The sequence below is a fragment of the Phycodurus eques genome, chromosome 11 (assembly GCF_024500275.1).
Source record: "Phycodurus eques isolate BA_2022a chromosome 11, UOR_Pequ_1.1, whole genome shotgun sequence".
NCBI lineage: Eukaryota > Metazoa > Chordata > Actinopteri > Syngnathiformes > Syngnathidae > Phycodurus > Phycodurus eques.
In genome coordinates, this window is record NC_084535.1 from 4,129,922 (window position 1) to 4,156,545 (window position 26,624).

General features: G+C 42.3%; 1 protein-coding gene across 4 annotated transcripts; it reads left to right on the forward strand.

Annotated features, from left to right (window-relative positions):
• Positions 1-559: 559 nt before the first annotated feature.
• On the forward strand, positions 560-26,182 carry b3gnt2b (UDP-GlcNAc:betaGal beta-1,3-N-acetylglucosaminyltransferase 2b). 4 transcript variants are annotated; one of them, XM_061690955.1, is made up of 3 exons: positions 560-1,015; positions 15,106-15,277; positions 23,234-26,182. In XM_061690955.1, exon 3 carries the CDS (start codon positions 23,249-23,251, stop codon positions 24,437-24,439), a length of 1,191 nt encoding a protein of 396 aa, XP_061546939.1. In that variant the 5' UTR covers positions 560-1,015; positions 15,106-15,277; positions 23,234-23,248; the 3' UTR covers positions 24,440-26,182. The 4 variants fall into 4 exon arrangements, with proteins under 4 accessions (XP_061546939.1, XP_061546941.1, XP_061546940.1 ...); XM_061690957.1 differs by having other exon boundaries at positions 560-848; XM_061690956.1 differs by having other exon boundaries at positions 560-826.
• The last annotated feature ends 442 nt before the right edge of the window (positions 26,183-26,624 follow it).

Sequence of the window (26,624 nt, forward strand, 5' to 3'; positions counted from 1 at the left end):
TTCACACGGATTGAGGAGTATCTGCAACCTTTCCACAACCAACATTGTCCCAGATTATGGCACTACTCGTCGCTTTAAACCGCATACACTCCTTGAAGTCTCGGCGCCCTTTGCACAATGGTCATTGCACCGGACTATTACAACCGGACTATTACAATATTAGTCATTCGAACTGCTCTAAGTGCTAGAGGACTCTGCATCTTTTTGCACCCTTTTTTACCGGCATTACCAGATAACTAGCAACCCTTTACTGCTCAGTGACTGTTTTTTTTTTTTTTTTTGTCAATGTCTTTCTGTCTCCAAAGTGTTGTCCGTCGATTGACTGTCTGTTGTCGTACTAGAGCGGCTCCAACTACCGGAGACAAATTCCTTGTGTGTTTTTTGGACATACTTGGCAAATAAAGATGATTCTGATTCTGATTAACTCCAAAGTCAAAGCGCCACTACATGTATATAGACCAGAACGCATGTTTGTGGGCTGGCTCCGCCCCAACCACGCCCACAAACACGCCCTCCGGTCACGCCCCATCGCGTCATAAATCTGAAACCTGGAGTAGAGTCAGTTCAGTCGCTCCGTCTGTAGAATCAAGCGAGCAAGCGACAGTTCGTCTTCTCCGTCGTCACCCCGGTGGACTTATTTCACTCTCACGGCAATTTTGCCCCTGTTTTATTGCACCTTTTTGGGGGGAGGGGGCCCGGGGGGGCGGTGGTTTTCTGGCGAGGAGCCCGAAGTGGCCGAGCGAGTGTTGAATCCCCCCCCCGACGCCGAGGAGTTTGTGTCGGGCACCGGGAGAAAGCAGCAGCGTGAGGCGGCGCCCACGAAAAAGTAAGCTAACCTTCCGGGAAAGGTAACTGCCGCGAAACGTCAGCTACAATCCTTTTTTTTACGCACTTTTTTGGTTCCGAACAAATGGCCGGCGAAGCGACGACGAGAAAGTAGGAGCAGCTGGAGCGTTGGGAACAAAAAAAAAAAAAGAAGAAAAAAAAGTCGAACGTACTTGCTATTTATTATAAGGTGAGCTGGAAATCCTTCAATTGGTCATCAATTGTACCGGAAAAAAACGTCCTCGACGACTCGATGGAGTCACGGGGGAAACAGCGTGAGCTAATGGATAATATTGTTATAGTATTCTTGTCGATACGTGATAACTGAACGTTCACTTTCACCTGGAAGACAGCGAGTTTAGTGTTGATCACCGGCCGATACCATCGACTGTAAATAATGGATGCAGTTTCAAGCAAACAACTGTTTCCGATGCGATTTGGAGTTCGAAAAATGACAAAACTAAGTTGAGTTGGACTTGAGTGGTCTTGAAGGGACGCTTCTTTTCTATTCCCCCCCCCCCCATTTCATAATACGACAGGGCAAACGATCGATATGCTGATGGTATGTTATCAATACATCTGGACAAAATATCATATGGCAAGATTTGACATGACAAATATTTTGAGGATACAGTAAATCAGCGGTGCAACTGGGAGAGAGAATCATTTTCTCTTGGGATACATTACCGATATAATCGGACAAAATAGTAATATCATAACGACACATTATCAATACAACTGAACAGGACAAATCTTGAGAGCGATGTACCATATCGTTATATATTGTTCCTAAACTATTGACACAACTGGACAAAATATCAATATGCTGATGATATATTGTCGAAACAATTGGACTAGAAAAAATATAAAACATCCCGACTTTGAAAACTGCCAAAATGTATTTATTGTGATGTGACTTCACACACTAGGGGTAGGGCACAATATCGATTTTGATGTAATGTATCGTTCTCTCTCGTGATAAATTGTTGATTCAATTGGACAGGACAAAATATCAAAATCGTGACGCATGGTAACGTTATGTCTTAAAGTGCATTGTCGATGCAACCGCACTATTGTGATACATTTATTTTTAAGATGTGACAAAATAATATCCTGACGATACATTATCAATAGACTTTATACCGTTTTTATCGGCCTTATCGTATCGGCCGATAATTAGAATTTATGCTGATCGGCTTGAATGTCATAATTCGTCGATCTGTGAAAGACACTTGCTCCGCGTCACCAACGTGCGCAGTATATTTGAATCCAAAAGCTCATTTATTTTTAGCCTTGTCCCGTGTCTTTTGGGGGTAGTCCTGTTAATATCTGACGCCCAATAAAGTTATTTAAAAAAAAAAAAAAAATCGTGGGCGGTGTGAAACATTGACATTGCACTATGTCAGACTACTGCAATAAAATCTTGTATTCCGATACCACCGCATCCGTTTTTTTCCGATCACTGGGCTCGTGTCAACGCAAAAGCAACCGGATACACCCGTGACCATGGCGACGACAACAATAATGGATCGCACTGTGCGTTTGTAAGAACAAAATGGGGGGAAAGCGTGTGTTGGTGGTCACCGGAGCTCAGGAGAGGACGTTCGTTTAAGGCTTGCTTCAGGTATGTTCCCGTACTTTGATATACACTAATTAATGTATCCACTTTTTGTGACATTTTTTATTTTTGGTGTGCCGTGAGATTTTTCAATTGTAAAATAGTTTCCTTGGGTCCATAAAGGTTGGAAATCACTGCTTTCGTCAGATGGTGTATTCTAATCAGTCAGGTCAAACCAACATTACCACATGACAGAAATAGTGGGTGCTAACTTACTGCAATTCAATTACTTTATTTTTAAATAAATTACTTCACCCGAAACTTTAGAGCATGATTCGACAGAACGGCGGCAGGTTTATGTACAACCGTTCGTGATACCACTAGGTTGCTAGGCTACATAACATTTTATTGCCTGCTCGTGAGCCGCATCGTATTCAAAGTACGGGAACATACATCAAGCAAGCCTTAAAGGAACGTCCTCTCCTGCCCTGAGCACCGGTGACCACCAACACACGTTTTTCCCCATTTTGTCCTTATAATACAAAGTCGACGCGCTCCACTCTTGTTGTCGTCGCCACGGTAACAAAGTGAATCCGGTTGCATTTGAGTTGACAAGATAAAGCCAAATGATCGTAAAAAGCGGGATGCGGTAGTATCGGAATACAAGATTTTATTGCAGTAGTCTGACATAGTGCTTTTTTATTATTTTTTTTATTTTGTATCAATAACTTCATTGGTTGTCAGATATTTACACTACTAAGTCAAAAGTCGATATCCTGCTGTGTGGTGTCGTTATCACTTATGAACCGTTATTGATAAAACTGACAAAATATGGATATCATGATTATCTCTTGATGCATTCTTGATGCCACTGGGCGGGATAAAATATCAACATCGTGTGTGTATGGTAACATGATACATTGTTGATACAACTTGACAAAATAATATCAGAATCATCTTTATTTGCCAAGTATGTTCAAAAAACACACAATGAATTTGTCTCCGGTAGTTGGACACTTGACAAAATTAATCCTGTGATGCATCGTTATCATTCACGATACATTATCAATATAAGTGACCGTTTCAGTATGCCGGGGACTTTAATTTATTATTTTCGATTTTATTTTTTATTTTTTATTTTTTTCCCCCCCTCTCTTCCTCTGCTGCATTGATACGTACGCGTATGTTACAGTATGGATCTGTAATATTGTAGTGTGAAAGGTGCAACATATGGTGATATCATTATTTGTTGACTGACACACTTCAGGTCTGTTGTCATCTGTGGTGACTGGGGGCTATTTTTAGCCCTCCTGCTGCTCCTCTGCTGCTGTCTATTGCCTCACATGACTCCACCATAACATTCTTAATCAACAGCATGATACACTCACATTGGTCAGCAACACCACATTTGGAGGAGTAAAGTGGAAAAAGCCAAGCCACCACCAGTCACACAACCCCCACGTCACCTCTCTCACATGGTCATCCGGGGGGAAAAAAAGACCCTAAAAAGTCAAATAAAGAGATTTATAGCAGCCTTTTTAAAAGTCACGCATCCCCTCCAACATCCTGACATTGTTGGTGCACCCCTCCAAACTCCCCAAAAGTCAAAACAAGGCATTTCATAGTGGCCTTTCTCAGACTTTTCAAGCCACGCACCCTTTCAACATCCTGACAGAGTTGACGCACCCCCTGGCGAAACAGAAGCAAAGCCGTTTATTGCAGCCTCTTGCAAACTTATGCCACGCATCAATGTTCCCACAGAGTTGGCGCACCCCCCCTGACCCTCCCATAAAGTGAAAACAAAGCAGTTTATAGTAGCCTTTCCCAGACCTTTAAAGCCACATGTCCCCTTCAACATCCTGACACAGTTGGCACACCCCCTCAAATCCCACCAAATTTCACAACAAAGCATTTTAAAGCATCCTCTCCCAGACTTTTTAAGCTCCCTACCACTTCGACCTCCCGACAGCGTACGTGCGCCGCGCCAAATCCCCCCAAAAGAGAGGGGGGGGGGGGGGGGGGTAGAAAGCGAAAGCCCAACAGTTAGCACAGAAGAAAAATGAAGACAGTTTGTATATCATGATGAATTCATTATGTGGCTCATTCTGGTGTGCGCGCTTATAATACAGTAAATACATTTGAATTGAAACAAAGAAGACGGTCGCAACTGCTCAGTCAGCTGCAGTAATATTAGTCATATTTCGCAGAGGATAAAGAATATATGCCTGTAAGTATTGCTATATTGTCGGTCTACGTGTGTCGCAGGACTATTTATGTTTGAATAGCAGTTCCTTAAAGGGTTATAACACTGCAACATCGTTGCTAGGTTTGTCAAACTTGTCAATGCCGTTTTGCATTGTGAGTTAAGCTAGCGGACTTTCGTATAAGGCAAAGTTATGTAGTTTTTCTAAATTCACTATGTGTACAGTTGTCTTTGTTTTATTTTTCGTTTGGCAGTAAACTTCAACTTTGACTGGCAATAAACAGCTTGAAGCAAGCGCAGCCGACGACTTTTTATTTTTTGAAAGCAATGTTCACCATCTGCTTGTGGTGGTCCGATTGTTCAGCCACCGATCATCAAGGTACGTGATCGGCATATGCCTTTCACTGACTATCACACAAAAAAAACGATCAACTGTGTGCAGGTGCATGACGGCAAACCCAAACAAACATGTCTGCCGTGTGGGACTTTGATGCTATCTGTGAGAGTGATGTAAAGTTTGCGTCCTGCAACACACGCCACGACAGAAGACCTCAAGTGAGAAGCACGTTAAAGCCTTCAGCACAATGACTTTAATACGACATTTAAAGAACAAAGAATTAGCGATGTAAGCCGAGTTTTTGAGGCTCATGCGGAGAATTAAAGGAAGGCAGCAACAGTCAAACAGAAACTTACGCAGCCCACGCTGGAAAACGCTCGCCTGCGTGCATGCCGCAGTCAGAAGGCTAAGCAAATAACCCAAAAAAAAGAATTGAAACCTGGACAGAAATATTTCACACAGGCAGAGGTGGGTCGTAACGCGCTACAGTTACTACGTTACATTTACTCAAGTAACATTTTCCATAAACTGTACTTGTAAGAGTGCTTTAAATGCACCGTACTTTTTACTTTTACTTGAGTATTTATGTGAAGAAGGATCGATACTTTTACTCCGTTACAATGACCGACGTGCCGTTCGCTACTTTTATTTATTCATCCTTGCATGTGCGCGTCTATTTTTAGACTCCTCTTCGAATTCCGCATAGGGTGCCTGTTGCGCCAATCAAACCAATGTCATTTGACTCCAGACGACACAAGGCGATCACATGACCGCGCACATATCCTTCGCCAGCCAATCAGAATGACTCATTTTGGGAGAGAAAAAAAACAGCCGTGCGACTGTGTTTATTTTACAGACTCCCAAAAACACAACAGCTTTATCATGCAGCTCTTAAATTGTGACTGCTTAAACTTGGATATTTCAGCCCACTTCAAACTTGAGAAAACACCTTGCGGTAAGTTGCAGATGTTTCTATTGTTGTTTTGGCAGTGGATATGGCAAAATTAGCACTATCCCGATGGTGTTGCGCACACACAATCAATAAATCTGCTCTGCAAACGGCTTCTTCATGAAGTCATTTAAACGAATAAAGCAAATAATGTTTCCGTAGGGCCCGATGTATGTGTTGTTGGTTTTGGGGCAGTTAAAAATTGAAATGGTGGCAGGTGTGTGTCGACTCCCATATTACTGTTATTTTTTTAAATTTATATGATGTTAATGTTCTGATTCAAAAATAAATAAATAAATAAAACATTAGAAGTTATTCAGAAGTTAGTCTTTACTTGAGTAGTTTTTTCATTGAGTACTTTCTTACTCAAGTAAATATTTGGATGACGACTTTTACTTGAGTCATATATTATTCTAAAGTAACAGTGCTCTTACTTGAGTACAATATTTGGCTCCTCTGCACACAGCTAGCCACTCTGCCCTGCCAGAGCGCCGCCAGTGTACTCTCACATCGAAGGTCTCCTGAACAAATGCGTCTCATCCTCTCTAAGTTTCACCAATGACATATGGAGCTGGGATATCAGTCTGGTGTCGATCTTGAGTCTAACAGCTCATTGCATTTTATACAGATTTTTCAACTTTCAAAAAAGCTGTTGCGCATGCCCAAATCATGATTGGTTTCTTTATTTCAGATCATATAGCCAATAACACTCATCATTATTCATTCATTCATTCATTGCAAGTTTTTTTTCGAAGCAAAGTTCTCTGTATTGCCGGCCGTTTTAGATGAGTTTGACTGATCTTTCAAGGACCACAGAATATTGTTCTGTGACAATATGAATCAGAATCATCCTCAGAATCAGAATATGAGCACCGAACCTACCAAAAGAAAGAATAGACTCTTTCACCAGGAAAAAAAACTTTGTTTCTAGCTTTTTCCATTCTTTGTTATATTAGTAGAATATGGTTTGGTTTCAATAATAATAATAATAACTTTATTTTTATAGCACCTTTAAAACAACAAAAGGAATTAATATATACAACATATTAAAAAAAAAAAAAAACAAGTCTGAGAAAGGGCTTTAGATGGCATAATTTATTTACAGATGTACAACTAAAAAACGTGCTGTGACGCTGATTTCCGGCATGGCTTAAATAGGGATTTTTTTTTATTTTTATTTTTTCCCCCATGGCATTTCCCATTCAGCCTACGATCTCACGATCGCGACATACACTTTCTACTACCTACCGCCCCACATACTCTGTTTATACCATACTGATCTGTTTATACCATACATGTACATGTTCGAGTGTGAGGTGCCTAAACTCGTTCCACTTCCAACGCGTTCGCACTTCTGTCCCTCATAATCGATGGACAAGCCGACGTTCACCCCCTAATTTTCATCTTCAACTCTGTTCATCTCAAATCTAAATTGACGCAATGCCTCTTAGTTATTAAAGTGCTTTACAAACGGGAATTTCCCAGACAAGCTGGGCGAGACCCTCTTCCATGCATAGCCATTAAAAAAGATACCTGACAAATTCAGAACACAGTAAACGGTTGGATTACAGTTGATGAATATAAACATCCACGGCAGTGAATTAGTTAAAATTGAAAATTTAGCTGTTAAGCCACGTGATCGATCGCAGCAGTCATCTGACTTGCTGTTGTTTTGATTTGCGAGCGCAAACTTGTGATACGAGCACTGAATGGTGGCAGAGAGCTCGACTCACCTCACGATAAGCAACAGTTTGGCAGATAAAACAATTCCTGAGCAATTCTTGGAGGAGGAGAAAAAAAGGCCTTTAAGCTGTTTACTGCCACTTCCAGTTGAAGTTTACTGTCAATATACAACAAAGAGATTTTCACATTGTTTTTAAAAGAAACAAACAACTTTGCCTTAGGAACGCCCACGCTAGCTAGATACTAACACATAATAGAACACGCCACAGACGATTAGCATCAATAGTCGCAGTCTTATAACCCTTTAAGCAACTTATATTTGAACACAAACAGTGGAGCAACACATGCACACTGAAACAAGTATAACAAAGCTGACACTTGTTACTTTTATAAAAAAAAAAAAAAAAAAAAATCAAATTGTTGAAAAATATTAGTTTACTCATTTCAAGTGATGTAAATGTATTTTGCTTTCTGTAATTTCAATTTACAGCGGGGCAGAAGAATTTATATTGTGAATAAAAATGAATTACATTTGCATTTTGGTCACGTTACGGTTAGTTTAATGCCATTTATGTTTTTGAGCATGTATCGGTCCTTGACTGGATGTAATATTCAGCCCTCAAATCCAGCGTACTATTGTCCGGAGAGAGAGAGAGAGAGAGAGAGAGAGAGAGCTGCTTCTTAAATGTATATATTTCTCCCAAATAAACCAGAAAGACGCCATAAAACGTTGTAAAATTACGACAGTAAAAGCCTGCGCCTTGTGTGAAGCTTGTGTGCATGTGTATGAGGAATGAAACTTGCTGCCTTGTTTCTAAACTAAACTAAGTTAGCAAGAACTAATGTTTTGCCTAACGCTGGTAATGTTTGCGCCAACATTCAAACATAGTTTACAGGAAATAAAAGCTTTCAGGTTAAGCTTTCAGGATATACTAAATGCATCATTTTTATCGAATCAAAGCTAAAATATTAACTGTGATGGATGACTTATTTTTTTCACGATATGCAGTGTTTAACTTTTTTCAGTGTAGACATATGATATCAATACTCACAGGCATATATTCTTTATCCGCTGCAAAAAACGACCAATATTATTGCACCTTGAGTCGCTGAGCGTAGTCGTGATTTTTAATATTTTTATTTATTTATTTACTCTTTTATACTGCCCCTCGGTGGGCAAGGCTGGCACACCAGAACGAGTTGAACGACTGAATTGAAGCATTACACCAGGATGCATAAACTGATTAATGCTTAACATGCTATGTTATTACTCTATTTTTATAAAGTACAATATTATAGAGCGCTATTTCCCATTATTAAAACAAAAATAAACAAATGTTTTGGGTGGGGATTGGCAGAACAGTTTATGGCACTTTCATTCATTTCAATGCGGAAAGATAATTTGAGATGGGCATGTTTTGGGTCACGAGTGCGGACATGGATTGAATAATACTCGTATCTCAAGGCACAGCTGTATTAGCTATGTTGTCATACTCACCCACCAAAGGAGATATCGCATAAAATGCATCTGCTGATGACGTTCTGCGACCGCCTTTTTAGCATAAAGGACATTTTTTTTTTTCCACCTAATGCACGTGGCCTCATAAAGTATTCATCAGCATGACTCCAGACACTCACGATTAGGCCCGCTTCCAGGAAGGCCGAGAGGCAAACAACGGCCAATAATACTAAATATTCTTCACGTCGTTCTCGGTTCGATAGATCTCAAGTCTCTTAGTTGCTCCACTGATTTCGATAACTTGGGTAGCCTCGCTTGTGTTTTAAGGTCAGTGGGACGGAAACCCCCGTGGGGAGCTACTATTTATGGTGACGGCCCAACACGACCGTACCATAAAGTATTCCTGATGACACTGCAACCTCCACTCTTTTTTTAGGCAATGACCAAAATGGTGTTTTGCCTTACAAATACACTATTTTGGAGGTTTAAAAGTCCAGTTCAAATAGTATATGTGCAATTACAGCAGACTTGTGCAGTACAGAATAAATGATGTAATAAAACTTTTGTATCATATTAAAATACACTCGTGTATCAGACTTATAATATCAATATTTGAATTTTTTTTTAAGCTAGGCACCCATTTAACTTTCCGACAATAGTTGGCACGTCCTCTCTAACCTACCATAAAGTGGAAAATTAAGACATTTATGGTTGTCAATGTTTAACTTTTCAGGTTTGGCGCAGCCCCTCAAACTCACTGCAAAGAAAAAAACTAATTTCTTCACAAAGTGACTTCGCCAACTAGTGGCCTGGCATGCCTATTACATTATGGCAAGGATGAGGGAAGCAAGATCATTTTGACATTGTAGTCTATACATAAAACACGATGAAAACAATGCTTGCTTTGACTAGTTTGTTGTGGTTGAAGTTATACTTCTAAAGGTCCAGTTGGAATCGCAACAGTTTACATCCTCCACTGTCATTTTATCCCCCCCAAAACGTGGCGAACAACGAGCAGGTAATGGCGTCACGAATGTGCATTAGCCGCCGATCTGCTGACATAACAGTGGACTCCCGGCAGCGCTCAACACAAACTAAGTGCGTCCCAATTCTCTAATGCAATAAAAAGACAAGCACCCTGAAATGGCCGCCACACTTGTCTTTTGTCTGGATTGGAAAGCAAATAGATTTGTGTACACTATGTTTTCATGTCATGTGAGACAGTAGCACAGGCGGGCCACCCTCAGCTTGTGTCTCATGAAAATGCCTGTTGTAACGCACTTAACTTAATGAGGGATTTGTCATTAGGACCAAATGGAATTAGTTCCACGAGGTGTACTGAAACGTTCCTCGAGATGGATTTTTTTGTTTGTTCCACGAACGGCAAGGGAAGCCCGCTTTCAGCTGTCTGTTTCTTGGAAAACAGGAAATGATGCCTATGGTCTGCATTTAGCCAAAGCTATTGACAGTGGATGTCGCTCAAACTTCAAACGGCAGCAGATGGAGATGTTGGAAGCGGACTTTGGAAATAATTAAGAGTCTCGGCTGCTTTATTGAAAGACTAAATAAATGTAATTAAGATTGCAAAATTCTGGGAATTTTCAAAGTTGGAAACTTTCCTTGGGAATTATTGGGAATAAACCAGGTATTTACAAAGTTGAAGGTTGGCTCTTGCTAGGAAACTTTAATTTAGTTGAGGAAACTATACTGTAGCATAATCTTGACTTAAAACAACCAGATTTCACATGAGTATAATAAGCCTTTATTAGTTTTGCAATGGGGAAAATCTGGTTTCACAGCAGCCAAGCGGTCAGTAGCAGCAAACAAGAATTAAAACAATACAAACAAAAGTATCTGTGTACATAATGTACTACTTCAGGCAGTGTATGTGGCAACTGTGCACCGATACTAAATACGGTACGGGGATGTGAAATGGCATACTGTACATGAACAAATACTTTAAAAAAATAATAATAATAATAATAATACAAAAGTAGCGAGAGTAATCGGCAGCAAATTTACAAAGCAAAACAAAAAGTAATTCATTGCGGCCTTTACCAGACATTATAAGTCATACACTCCCTTGAACATCCCAACTGACTTGGCGCATCGCTTTACTCGCCCTAAAAAGTGAAGCAACCTCGTCTGGATGTTTTACAGCAGCCTTTGCCAAACGTTTTGAAGCCACAACCCCACTTCCCAACACGATTCACCCACTTGTTGTAACTGTACTCCTTCATCCCATTTCATCAGGCACGAATGTCGCGTTGGACGTTCTTAAAATACATCCCAGCTATGTGAAACGCGTCACTCCGCCGAGAGTTTGTCGTGTTTGGGGAATATCGAAGTTGCGGTGTGTATTATAGGCCGCATACCGGCAGCTCCCCCGCTGAAGCGCACACCAAACACGCAACAAGACGACAATGTAAATGGAGACACGCCCAGTGAATTGACAAAGTGGACAAGTATCCGTATGCTGGCAGCGCCTTCCTGTCGACTCCTCATAGATCTGCAGATAAAACTAGATTGATCTCTTCTGCCATTTCTACTTGAAATATAAATCTGTTAAAGGCTTTTGCAGCTATGTACTCCATTCTTCCGCCCTCTTTCCTGTCGCCGCTCCCTGAGGATGTAACTTGTTTCGCTGCTCCCGAGTTCATAAGCAGATGCCGGGGGCCGGATATTGCGCTATTTGCTCAGGAACCCATCAGACTGGTTCCCTAATGGCTCCTCGTTCGCTCGTGTAGACGTAAAATGCTATGAAAATTTCACATTGTCATGATAGTCACCAGAATGATCTTGGTTAGTTTAAAAAAAAAACAACCCAAAAAATCGTACACAAAAATATATCAGCGGGACAAAATATATTTTATATATAGTAAATATTAGGTGAAAATCCTTTAAATATTCGACAAAATATTGTCATATCTCAAGGCATTGAACTGAACTAATATTAGGCCCAGAATTTAGCAGAAAATAGTGGAAAATCCCCTATAATATTAGGTAAAAAAATATGAGGACAACAGACAAAATCTTCAAAATTTCTTGACGAGTACAAGAATATTATTGGGGGGGGGGGGGGGATAAAATGGGGGCAAAAATAGACAATTACAAAATGGAGCAAAACGAAATTAGACAAAAGATATAAAAAATGTATTGGGGAAAATCTCCCCCCAAATTATTAGGAGATAAAGCAGGTGGGGAACTAAAATATTAGCCAAGAAAATACTCGGATATTAGCCAAAAAATATATTCGGGGAGGAACCAAATTATCAGACAAAAAATAAAACATTTTGGGGGAAAAATACAAATATATTAGACATATGTAAACAAACAAATAGAAAAATACATGCGTATTAGAAAAAATATACAATTATTAAATGGAAAAATATTAAGTATTAATATTAAGGGAAAAAAATAGAAACGCATATGATGAAAAATCCGCCATTAAAAAAAAAAAGGTATTGGATGAAAATCCTAAACATTTTAGGCACAACAATTGGAAAAAACTGAAAAATGCACTTTCTACATAGTAAAAGAAGCCCAGCAAGGATGGGATAACGCCAACGCAACTGCGTGATACGCCGAGCGAGGTGCGTGAGTCATATCCTGCATAGGATATGACTCTCTATACATGGAGATGACCTCTGCCAAGTGGAGTCACTCCGACAAGTATTTGTTGATAATGAGAAATTCCGTTCTATCTAAAAGCGCGCCGGGGAGATGTGTGGGCAGCTGACGCAACGTTGTCTTCGCTGGCTTAAGCTGAGTGCCTGAGGATTGATGTGGCTATTGGATGAGCCTGCCCCATTAAAATTCACGCCAAGTGGCAATGTATCACATTGTACAGAGTACAAGTACTCTGTCGGGGAGCAAAGATCACACCGGCCCGTAAATTAAACTTCAGTTTGAATCGGAGACACTCAAACAAATGAAAAAAGATGAAAAATACAAAACATAAAAATAAATATTAGACTAAAAATACACAATTACAAATTAATACTAAATTATTCGCGGGAACACGATAATCGATTCACACATTAGGGGGAAAAAAATACAAAAAGAACATGTAAAAACAAAATCCAATAAAAATACAAAAGTATTAGATAAACTTATTAGAAAAGAAATACACAATTATTAGATGGAAAAATACAAAATGACTTAACAAACAGTAGAAACGTATTTAAGGAGAAAGCAAAATATTAACCAATATAAACAAAAATATCAGCCATAGACCTACATATTCTGGAGTCATAACAGTATTAGCCAAAAAAATACACATACACTGTGCATGTGTGACATCAGCAGCGTGAATGGTGTCACGGACTAGATATTTGGTGCTCAAGCGGCACCTGTCTATTTATGGCGCCGCTGTGCCCGCATTCGGGCCCTAGCATCCTCTTAGGCGCCTTTGATCCCACTTAAGACGAGTTAATTGCAAGTTGTGTGCGTGCGTGGATGGTCAATTAAACGAAAAGCATGTCTGTGGCGTAGGTTTCGTCGTTGGCATTATTGAGATTATGTGAAAATGCCGTCAATACAGCTGTGCAATGGTGCCTTGACGTAAGACTTACGGGTGGTCACTTGGTTGATACCTTATTTTTTCTTTGTTTTGAGTTGTGAGCTGAAATGTGACTTAAAAGCGAGCTTGAGATACGCCCCCGCTTGACTGGAGTGCAAAAAAAAAAAAAAAGGAAAGCCACACTCTCCAATGTACTTCAGCCATATATTGAACGGGATAAGTAACCAAACGCCGTAATAATTGTAAACCTAGTCGACAAAAATACAAACAACGTGCATGAAAGAAAATATAAAATATAAAAAATGGCTTGGGGGGGGGACAAAAAAACAAACAGAATGGGGAAAAATACAGGTTATTAGGATGAGTGTTCGCAGACGCTATTGTTCGCACACTTTTCTTTTCCTTTAAATTCCAGTTTACATGACATAAATCTTAATATCCTTGTAAAATTGTCTAATAATAAAAGGCTCACCCCTAATTGATACAAGTATGTCTTCTAAAGTGTGTCAGTGCTAGTTTCCCAACTACCCACTAATCTAACCACACAAAAAAAAAAAAAAAAAAACTCCAGTGGTAGACTTTGTGTCTGGTGTCTTCTCATGTGCGTCACCAATTTGGCTGCAGTTTGTTTAGTCACAAGAAGGCTTTAAACATCTTGCCTGTTGTGCTCCCCTAAAAACCTTTAAGTTAGAAAATATGTTGTTGGAGTCTTTTGGAGTTCTTGTATTGGTTCTCTGTTAACACCCTGGTTAATCTGCGACCTTGTTTTCAATCACCGGGATTGGATTGGATTTGAGAATGCTGAATTCCAAGCGGTGTAAGCTTCCTACTGCTGAGAAGACCGCATTCAGCAAGAAGTTCAATATTGAACAATTGACAGATGAATGATTACCGTCACCTTGCATGAAGAGTAGAAATAAACAAAATGACTCTGAATAAAGACACAGTCGGGAAAGTCGCGTTAATGCAGTGCTGTATCGTGAAGTGGCAATAATTAATTTGTGAAGATGCATTAATGCAGAGTTGTATCACGAAATGAACATGTGACATATCATTACTGATAGAGGCCATTTTCCTTCAGATTCAGAATGAAACCCAAAGTCAGAAAAGTTACAGTAAGGTCGTTTTTATTGTGAAGTTAAGTGACAATTTATTCACAAACAGTGTTGCATCTTGAAGTGGCGAGTTATGAAAAACCGCGACTTTCTTGCCCAGAAGAAGTCAGGAAAGTTGCAAGAATGCAGTGCTGTATTGTGAAGTGACTAGTTATTAATGATAACCGCTGCCTTCCACGCACAGTAGCAACGAACAGAATACAATAGAAACTTACAATGACCGACATTGTGGCTTATCAGAGTCATTCTAAGTATAAAGCCTTTAAATTGGAGTGAGCACTGTTTAAAACGATGAAGGGGGCACACTGTGCTGAAGCAGTCATCACCACTGTAATCACATCAAGGGGAAGATAAAGATAGTGAAAGTCATTCAGGCCTTCCACTTCTACGACTTCCTGTCTATTTTTACGGCTCACATGCTGCCATTGATTTTGTTTGTTTGTTTGTTTTCTAGGTTCAAGCTCACTCAGCATCGCGCCCCCCACCCCCCACCCCACCACACCCCTGCTCTTGTCCCCCACCCACCCCCCGTTGGCTGCTCTGGTCCCACAGGGCGGAGCTAAGTATGGGGTAAGCGAGCCAACAGGCGACATTGCAACGGGACTAGGGCTCGCTCAGCAGCACAGGTAAGATTGCACAATGCATCCTTCTTTAGAGCGAGAGAGAGAGAGAGAGAGAGAAAGAGACACGCTTGAACAGCGAGCCTTATGACGTACAAATCACATTAGCGTGCAGATTAATCAGTGGAATGTATTTAAATGTGGCGTACCTTCCGAGGTTTGGTCTTTTCACATTGGAATACTGTACGAATTTAAAGCAATAAAAGAAGCGGAATGGCATGAAGGAAGTCTTTATTATCTACCTTCCAATTTTTTTCCTTTATTTTTCCAGAACTTAAGCGCTTTATTTGAACAGGTCTAATTTTCACTTTTTGTTTACTTGCTCTCTTTTTAAAAGCAGGCCTACTTCTATTTAGTCAATGAGGGAACATTACACAGTTGTGCTGACAATTTGTTTACCCCGGCGCAAGGTTTGTAACGTGTTTCATTCTTTAAAGAAAACACGAAGGATCAGGCAAAACACATTCAATTGTATTCGTAATGAGATTCAAATTAAACTAGAAGGCATTTCAGAAAAGCACAATCATTCGACAAAATGTTACAATAAAGAAAGTCATGAGATGGTCCTTGTTCAGTCATCAGTCATATTTAAAAATATATACAGTATATATTTCCCAAATTCTGCCACGGTATGTAAATTTATGAGCACAACTGTACATATCAGCATTCGTACATTTTTGATACTTGCCAGCATTAAATGACAAAAGGTTTTTGGATTTGACTGAGGTCTTGATTACAAACAGATGTACATATGACGACTAGGCTACTTAAATATACTGTATGTCACAATAAATAGACACGAGACGATCTTCTGGACCTTTGCTTCAAGAAATTTTCCCGATCTGGACCTTTTTAAATTTTAGTTGAATACACCTGGTGTAGGGGAAGTGAGACGTAAGTCATTTGGTGTATGGGGGAAACGAGGAATGCAAGACGTGTAAAGTACAGGGGGGAAATGTGGAACGTCGGTAGTGTATTGTGGAAGGAGAAAAGAGGACTGTAAGTCATGTAGTGTATAGGTTGGAATTAGAAACGTACCAGTTAGTGTAGTGTACAATTTGAAACGAGGAATGCAAGTAGTGTAGTGTAAAGGGTGAAATGAGAAACATAAGTAGTGTAGCGTAGAAGTTAAAACCGGGAACGTAAGGCGTAGTATATACGGGTGTAAAACGAGGATTGCAACTCGTGTAGGGGAAATCACGGGACGCAAGTCATGTAGCGTATCAGGTGGTTGTGGCACGTGAGTAGCGTAGTGTGTAGGAGGAAATGAGGAATGCCAGTCGTACAGTGTATAGGTTAAAACGAGGAACAGAAGTAGTGTAGTGCACAAGTTGAAACGCGGTATGTAAGGGGGGGATCGAGAACCCCGAGTTGTGTTGCGTGGGGAGAAATGATGAACGTAAGGAGTAGTGAATAAAGAGAAACAAGGACTGCAAGTAGCATAGTGTGTGAGGGCTAACGAGGAAAGTAAGTCATGCAGTGTTTAGGGAAAACAAGGAACTCAAGTGGATACCATATCCCCTCAATGAGGACCCCTCGTAATGGCCACAATGAGCCTAAAATGTTGACTTCAAACCAAAATGGTGGATTTTCTGTGGCTTTTCCTGTATTTTGATTTATTTATTTTTAATACATCACTTTTGGACCATCGGGTCTTAATTTCATACAAAGTGACACTGGCTTCCGCGGCCTGAATGGCAGACAAACAGCGGAACCGTTGTGGTTGCATTGCTTCCACTATGACGCGTTTCCTCTGAAATTGCTCCATACATGTGAAAATAATGGAGCGCAACATCCCCTCGCGCCGCCTGCTCACCGTCTTTCGAGTTACAGTGTGTCCACCAATCTGTGGGCTTCCCCATTTTGTGTTTTTTAGCAGAAGTAGTGGTAAAGCCGTTGCCTTTGGTTTCATGGAGTCGGTTTGGGGGCGGTTGAGGACTGTTCTTCATCTCACCTTTAAATGGTTGTAGATCAGGACTGGGTAAAGTATGGCCCGCGGACCACATATGGCTCAATAAAATTTTAATCCGGCCCGCTGACCAGTTACATTACCGTGAATCCTGTAATATTTGTTGCATTTATTTAGCCATTTTCTCATCTGAAATTGCTTAATTAAAAAGCTATTATTTAATATTGAATTTCTTGCTTGTTCATTTAACTTATTGAATAATTGCATTGCGCCGCAGCGCTAGTAAACAACAGCGGCCAATTCTGGAACTAACAGACTTGGTCAACAACATTTTAAGTGATTCACAACGTCCCGAGTCGAGCTCAGCAGCACAAACACAGGGTTGATGGTGCACTGGTTCCTCCTCCTGAGACACCGGAGGGTGGACCAGAATTTCCTCGAAGCCGTCCGGAAGTAGTTCTCCATGGTCTCACCGAACTCCTCCCATGCCCGAGTTTTTGCTTCAGCGACCACCAAAGCTGCATTCCGTTTGGCTAGCCGATACCGATCAGCTGCCTTGGGAGTCCCACAGTCCAAAAAGGCCTGATAGGACTGCTTCTTCAGCCGGACGGCATCCCTCACCGTTGGTGTCCACCAACGGGGTCGGGGATTGGCGCTACGACAGGCACCGACCACCTTACGACCACAGCTCCGGTCGGCCGCCTCTGCAATGGAGGCGCGGAACATGGTCCACTCGGACTCGATGTTGCCCGCCTCCCCCGGAACATGAGCAAAGTTCTGTTGGAGGTGGGAGTCGAAACTCCTTCTGACAGGGGATTCTGCCAGACGATCCCAGCAGACCCTCATAATACGTTTGGGCCTGCCACGTCAGACTGGTATCTTCCCTCACCATCGGAGCCAACTCACCACCAGGTGGTGATCGGCTCCGCCCCTCTCTTCACCTGAGTGTCCAAGACATGCGGCCGCAAGTCCGATAACTCGACCATAAAGTCGATCATCGAACTGCGACCTAGGGTGTGCTGGTGCCAAGTGCACGTGTAGACACCCTTATGCTTGAACATGGTGTTCATTATGGACAATCCGTGACAAGCACAGAAGTCCAATAACAGAACACAGCTCGGGTTCTGATTGGGGGGGGGGGGCGTTCCTCCCAATCACGCCCTTCCAGGTCTCAATGTCATCGCCCGCGTGAGCATTGAAGTCCCCCAGCAGAACGATGGAGTCCCCCAGCGGGAGCGCTCTCCAGTACCCCCTCCAAGGAATCCAAAAAGGGTGGGTACTCTGAACTGCTGTTTGATGCATAGGGACAAACAACAGTCAGGACCTGTCCCCCCCACCCGAAGGCAGAGGGCGGCAACCCTCTCGTCCACCGGGGTGAACCCCAACGTACAGGAGCCGAGCCGGGGGGCAATAAGTATACGCACACCTGCTTCTGTAGCCGGGGATCGGATCGCCAAGGTCCCTTTCTTCGGCCACCGCCCAGCTCGCACTGCACCCGACCCCTATGGCCCCTCCCACAGGTGGTGAGCCCATGGGAAGTCATTAAATTATTGATTAATTGATTGTCAATGGTGAACTAAAATGTATATGTAAAATTGTTTATATTAGGCCCTGCGATTGGCTGGCAACCAGTTCAGGGTGTGCCCCGCCTCCTGCCTGATGATAGCTGGGATGGGCTCCAGCACGCCCGCGACCCGCGTGAGGAGAAGCGGCTCAGAAAATGGATGGATGGGTGGATCTTTATATTCGCATTTTAACATTTTTATTTACAATAAATCAATTTCCCAATTAGAAAAAAATTGTCTTTATAAACATTTAACTAATTTCATTTTTAAAATGTTCCATTTGTTCAACTATTGTAATCAAATTAGTTACAAATAATTGTTAATGTAACAAGTTTTACAGACACATTTTAACCCCAAACCTTTTTTTTTATATAAACCTTGTCTACGAATGACGTGGCGCATCTGTATATTTTAAAAATCAATCCGAGTGCAAACGTTTGCCCACCCCTGCTTTAGATGCTTATCAAATTAAAGCCTTTTTCTCCTCCTTGTCGCTGTTCTACGTAAATTTGCAGACCCAATGGGAGGGACGAATGCCTCCCCAGTCTGGGGGCTTCCTGTTTTCAGAGGTCGTATCAGTGTCGTATCAAAGGTGGGGTGGCGCCTGTGTGAAAACGATAAACCAAAGTGGCGTTCCGCAGTGACCAATGTGACTACACTGGAGGGTGAAATGTGAGGGCAAACTCCTGCACCTTCTTGTAAGTGCAGTTATGCGGACGCTGCCAGGTTAGGTGTGTTTAGCTTGGCAACGCTGGAGTTTAATGAGTCGTCGGGAAGCTCCGCTCTTGTCAACATGTTGTTGGGCTGTCTTCTTCGGACTACCTCCCTCCTCCCCGATGCTTGTTCCCTCAAATCCCAGGAGTCGTCTTGTTTTTGTGTGTGTGTGTGTGTGTGTGTGTGTGTGTGTGTGTGCATGTGCATGTATGCTGGGAACAAGAAGGTAATTATTCTACAGGGAAAAGGAAAAGGAGGCGGTATGTGAAGAAAAAGGCATGTCTTGTGGTTGTCTTCGAGAAGCTGGGCATACACTATGCCAGTTAAATGTTTCAAGACCCATTCCCAGTCAGCCAAAACGAAGATCGCATGCCTCGTAGTGTGTAGGGGGAAATAAGTCGTGTAGTGTAGAGTTTGAAATGAGGAACGCAAATTGTGTAGAGGGAAACGGGTAATGTAAGTCTTGCCAAAGTTGAGGGAGAAATGAGGACTGGAAATCATGCTGCGATGTATCACTGAAACGAGGAATAGAAGTAGTGTCGTGCTTTGGGAAAACGAGGGATGGAAGTCTTATAGAGTATGCAAGTCGTGCTGTGTATAGGTTGGAACGAGGGACGCAAGTAGGGAAGTACTTAAGGGGAAATGAGTAATGCAAGTGGTGTAGTGTATAAGTGGAAACGTAAGCTGTGTTCTGCATATGTTGAGATCAGTGATGTGTGTGGTACATGGGGGTAACAAACAATGGAATTTTTTGGGATATGCGTAGCGCAAGTCATGTAGCGACGAAGTAGCAACATGACAAGATTTCACAAAAATGACAGTCTGTCAAAATGCTAAGTCTGGTTAGAATGACCACTTCCACCTGAGTGTAATGCACCAAAAATCTTGAAAATCATATGATGGGTTTCGTGTAAATTTAGTTTTTTGTGTCGGAAAAAAATGGCCTTTTTGGGGAATGTTAATGTGTGATATCGCCTAAAGAAAATATGGTCAAAAAACGTCTTCAGATTCAAGTAAAACAGTATAACTTGATTATTTCTAAAAATATCTCCTTGACCTTTTTGTTTCGTCCGCTACACGGGGAACCACTTCTGTGATTAGCTGAGAAGTCTCAAAGCTAAAATTCCGAGTGTTTCGGCAAGTCGACGCGTAAAAATTACCGTGACATTTCAAATGGTGTCCCTTCCCCTGAAAACCTGACTTAAATAGCGGGAGTGAAACATTCTCAGAAGAAGAGTAGTGAGGGCAGTAGAATAGGTCATGTACTTTTAATCATCAATTGTTTTTTCCATGAATTTATTAACGGAGGATTTTAAAGGTATTTGAAGTGCTCATTACATGTTTTTTTTTACATTTTTGTATTTTTAGATAATTCCACAAAGATGGCTTCCACTCATCACTGCTAGAATAAGTTGAAACAAGGATTGGAAGTCAAATGCGAGTCGAGTGTGAGTTGTAATTGCAACATTTAACTGGTCAAATCCAGCCTGACTGATGTTTTGAGTTTTCTGCTCTGTTGTGTTTACACGTAAAGGGACGGGGTGGGAAAAGGAAGGTAAACAATCATTTTGTCAGAGTGCAGACTTGTTGCTAGGAGTCCACTGGAGAGGAAGCGGCCTGTTATCCACTTTGATCAATCAGACTTGAGTTACCTCATTGCCCCACGCTGCTTGACTGGACTCTGCGTTAACTCATTCACTGCCATTGACGGCTGTTGAATGCAACAATCCATGTTAACAAGGAGGACTGGGAGTGAAATTAATTACCAAAATGTACAAACTCGAACGCTAATGTGAGCTACCTCTCAGAGCGGCTGGCAAGCTACTATAATTTTAACTTTCACTCAAAAATCCAGAGAGAAGAAGAAATGACTCTCGCTCTTGCCACTTTAGCACACAGATATTAAACAACTGTTTTGGTTTTTTTTTTTACACAAATGGTGCAGCACCACATAGAGAGAGAGAGGGTATAACAATACTCGCAGGCATGTATTATTTATGCTCTGTGAAAAATGACTAATATTATTGCAGTTTAGTTTCACTGTGCCTTTTTATGCAGGTCCCAACAACGTGGATATTACCAGAACATTACGGCCTTTCACCTGACATTTTTCCATGTACCTTTTGTATGCAGAACCCGACAAGGGGAGATGGTACCGGATAATTACACTTTTACCGGAAATGTGCTGGCTTATAAATAGGCTTTACACGATCAGAATTTTTGGGGCTGATCACTGATCAGCAAGTTTAAAAAAAAATAAAAACGATAACCGATCATCGATCTGATCACAAGATGGACCAATGTGTCTATTTACATGACTTGTTGATTTATTGTATATACTTGTCTACTTTATACTGTATCCATCCATCCATCCATTTTCTGTACAGCTTATCCTCACAAGGGTTGCGGGCGTGCTGAATCTTTTGAAAAGCACCAATTGTTTTATTTAGTTTATTTTGGCCTGCATCCAATCAGCCCCTGCCGGCTTTGTGAACGTCCCTTTTTTACAGGGCGAACGAATTCCTTGACAAGCACATTGCAGCACACCGCAATGCACCTGCAGCCAACGACATATTCTGGTCTGGTTATTTATTGATTTGCATTGGAGTTTGCTCAGACTTTGATTGCACAATCAGTTGGGCAGTCGGCCATTAGTGTGAGAGAGCCATGTTATGTTGACTGATACATGACCCGCAAAGTACCATTTATTAAAAAAATACTACTAATAATAATTTTAAAGGGACATTCACGGACTGAAAAAAATCACCAGATCTGGCAGCAGTGTTTATCCTGGTTAAAATGTATATTTAGCACGTGTTGGAGGCGTGACTCTCAAAAATTGGCTCAGTGGTGCCCCCCAGAATTCTTTGAAAACTCAGCCCCCAGAGACAGATTCAGTCAGCAGTATGAAATTTGATAGGTATGTCTATCATGAGTAGACCCACTCAAAAGTCTCAACAAACTATGCTCGAAAAGACACTGGAAGTCTTCCAATTTGTTTTGAAGTGGCCATATTAGTGTCATTTAGGCAATTATCAAGGGGTCCTCCAAAGGCAAGCTTCTATTGCAATATTTACAAATTTCAGCCCCTGAAGCTTGTTTCCCTTAGCAGCATGAAATGTGGTAATCCCGACCCACAAAAGTCTGAAATCATGTCGGAAAAGACACTGGATGTCATTCATTGTGGTTTCCAGCAGCCATTTTACGGTCGACTTCAAGACGAGATTCGACCAGTATGTTTTGAAAATTCAGCTCCTGAAGCCAGTTTCACCTAGAAAAACACAAAATATGTTAGGTTAGTCTATCACTGGTAGACCAACACAAAGAGTTGAAAAAAACCCTTGCCCTCAAAGACACAGGAGTTTGGCAATTTGTTTTGAAGCAGCCATTTTAGGATCATTACAGCAATTATCTAGGGGTCCTTCAAAGACAAGCTTCTACTGGAATATTTTGAAAATTCAGCCCCAGAAGCCAGTCTATCATTTGTAGACCTATAGAAGGCATGCCTGAAAAGTCACGGGAAGTGTGCCATTTTAGTCTAAAGCTATCATTTTAAGGTCATTTGGGCAATTTTCAACACTCCTTCAGAGAAACCTGTGCTACTGGAATATCTTGAAAATTCAGTCCCTGAAGCCAGATTCCATTTAGAAACATGACATTTGGTAGGTCTGTCGATCATGAATAGAACCACAAAACAGTAAGCCATTCCTGAAAACAGTAAGTCATTTTATTATCTTTTTCCAGATGTCAAAATGTGAACGTTTGTGTGTTCAGGTGCGCAACGGCGTCATGGCGCTGCTGCGGTTGAGGCTGAAGGTTCTGGTGACTGTGATGATGGTCAACATCTTCATCTTCATCCTGGTCTCCCGACACGGCGGGCGGGACAAGGGCTTCCAGTACAAGGTGCGGGTCCCCTCCAAGCCCTTCTGGAGCAAGCTCACTCCCAGCTCAGGCTACTGGAACCGCCAGCAGCAGGTTCTGGATTTCCGGAACAACCCCATCCTCACCAATCACAGCGCCGCTGACTTGCCCGAATGGCTCAACGAAACCCACGTGTCTTTTGACGCCTGCCAGCCGGACGGCAGGGTGACTACTCGGGTGAAAGACTACAACTCCCTACCCTTGCGCTTCAAGGACTTCCTACTCTACATGCACTGCCGCTATTACGCGGTCCTGGTAGACCAGCCGGACATCTGCCGGGAGCCGCCCTTCCTGCTGCTAGCCGTCAAGTCCCTGGCGCCGCATTTCGACCGGCGTCAGGCCATCCGCCAGTCGTGGGGCCAGGCGGGCGCGGTCGCCAACCGGACCGTGGTCACCGTCTTTCTCCTGGGCCAGACCACGGCAGGGGACCACTACCCGGACCTGTCGGCGATGCTGAGCTACGAGAGCGACCAGCACCGGGACATCATCCAGTGGGACTACCGGGACTCCTTCTTCAACCTGACCATTAAAGAGGTTCTTTTCCTGGACTGGATCCAGTCACGTTGCCCCGGAGCCAACTTCATCTTCAAGGGCGACGACGACGTCTTCGTCAACACCTACGCCATCCTGACCTTCCTGGGCGGGCTGTCGCCGTCCAAAGCCGCCGACCTTTTCGTAGGCGATGTCATCACCAATGCGGGGCCGCACCGGGACAAGAAGGTGAAGTACTTCATCCCGGAGAGCATGTACATCGGCTCATATCCGCCGTATGCCGGCGGCGGAGGCTACCTGTACTCGGCCAGCGTCGCCGCCCGCCTGCACGACGGCTCCCGCCGCGTCGTGCTCTACCCCATCGATGACGTCTACACAGGCATGTGCCTGATGAAGATGGGGCTGGCCCCCGAGAAGCACAAGGGCTTCAGGACCTTCAATATCGAGGAGAAGTACCGCACCAACCCGTGCGCCTACAAGGGCCTGATGCTGGTCCACCCCCGCACGCCGCAGGAGATGATCCAGATCTGGTCCTGGCTCAACCAGCCAGACCTCAACTGCCAGTAGAGGGCGCCCACCCGCACGAAGGGTCAGACCATTATTTTGAGCAGGGGGGCGGGTTCTGACTTTTAGAAGTTGGCAGCTTGTCATTGTGCTTGCTCGGACCTTCAGCCTGGAAAGGTTTGCCCCATTTGTGAGCACCAGAGTATTTTTGGCAGCCATTTTACAGTAAGGGTATTCCTACAAATGGTACATTCTGAATCATTAATGCAGGATTACAGCATTACCCGTACCCCCTGACCGTTATCACAACCCTAACCCTAAGAACAAGGTTCAGGCTGTGTGTTTCCCACACCTCAAGTACGTATATAAATCTTCTCACATGACTTCTATCAATGTATTCCTCAGTCCTAAATCATTAAGAGTTAAAATCCCATTTGAAGGTCCCCTTATCGTGAAGCGGCGCCGTTCTTTTTTTTTTTTTTTTTTTTTAAAAACTTGATTTTCTCGCTTTGCTGTACAGAGCTTGAACCAAAGGTGTGTCATATTTATACCGCTGTAACTATTTATAGCGCTTTAACACTGTCTCTGCTCACCACTGGGGTGGGGCATCAAAAATGCTGTATTATATCGGAATATACCTGAAAAATGTAAGCGAGGGAACGTAGTCCGCTTGGACCCTGAGCACTGTTGTCGTCGGTGTCCCCGTTCACACAGGGTTTCCGCGTAAATTGGTGAATCGGAGACGGAATTATTTTATCGACCTGTGCCTTTCGACACAACCGTGTGCATGATCTCACACTGCAAACGGTGAATTATATTAGAGAAATGCGTTTGGTGTTGAATTAGACGCGACAACCGCTGTTCCCTTTCACAAAGCCGCTGTCCTGCCTGTGACACTACCTCGGAAAATGGAAAATGGTTGACTCGACAACCCCATCCTGTATTCTTTCAGATTTTTCTTTATTATTATTATTCTTTCTTATCCCATTTCAGCAAAATTGCCATTTCAGAGACGAACTTGTTTTAGTGTCCTGTGCCTTTCACATAGAGATGCAGAATCCCGCAAATTTGTTATCAATGTCTGGTGTTGAACTCGACACCCGGGTCACGGCTTTTCCGTGATTCTTTTTCTCACAGCCGCCGTCCCGTTCCTGATACTACCTCGGAAGCTGGAAAATTTGCGGTATTCTTATTCCTCATCTTTTCACAAAGGTCTCGAAAAGTTTCAAATAAATTGTTCGCCGAATAGCAAAATGCCAATGTGCGTGCTGTAAATTCATTTACTTGTTTTCCAGAAACGTTCAAACACGACTTCGGCAACTATGCTATTAGGCTAACGGAATGTATGACACTTCTGCACACGAGTAGGACAACTTTGGCCTACTCGTAGGAGAACTGCATGTTACTAGTGAGGAAAAGCTGCACTAGTTGACAGGCGCGCTAATCGTACTACTTGTGAAATGCTAGATAACTATTAGAATTTTTATAGTGTCACTAGGACTACTAGTAAGGATGGCTTTTGAGCATTTATTTGATATCCTTGATATCCATCTTAAGGTCCGAGTCTTTGTCTGCTCTTTGTTGTCACGACTAAGGCAATTCAGCCCACTCGTAAAATGATAAGGGTGCACTAGTAGTACCACTGTCTTACTCGTAAAGTTTTTTCTGTTTGACATTTCTGCACACTATTTGGACAACTTTGGCATACTAGTAGAATGTCATTAGTGCAGCGCAGTAGTTCACCGGTAAGGTTTAATTGCATACTTGTAGGCCAAAAGTGGCACTAGTAGTGTGGGGGGGGGGGGGGGGGGGGTTACTAGTAAAGACATTGTCATTCTACTAGTGTGCTGAATTGTCTTCCTGGTGAGGACAAAGAGTGATCTGGATATCAAGGTTATGGAATACAGTAAATGCTTCAACAGCTTTCCATTGTGAAAAACATGTTATTGATTATAAATGTTGATATGGTAATTTGTTGTTTTATATTCATGGTGGCTGGAGGCTTAGTTTGCGCTGCTAGTCCGTCCTCCTCCCGGTATTCTATGCGGGGCTAGCGCAGCCCGCAGGGCGTCGGCCGTAGTGTTTGTAAAAGGTAAATGCTGGAGACGTTAACTTTGTCAGTCTGCTTGTGGAAAACAAGTGATTGCGATGCCAAAATTTGGCGATAAATCAGTGAAGAAATCCTAAAAATTTGAAATCATAAAAGTTAGCGTTATCTTCCCGGACAAAATGTTGCCGTTAAAAAGTT

Coding starts and splice junctions, on each gene's coding strand:
- b3gnt2b (XM_061690955.1), top strand. CDS start 23,249: ATGGCGCTGCTGCGGTTGAGGCTGAAGGTTCTGGTGACTGTGATGATG.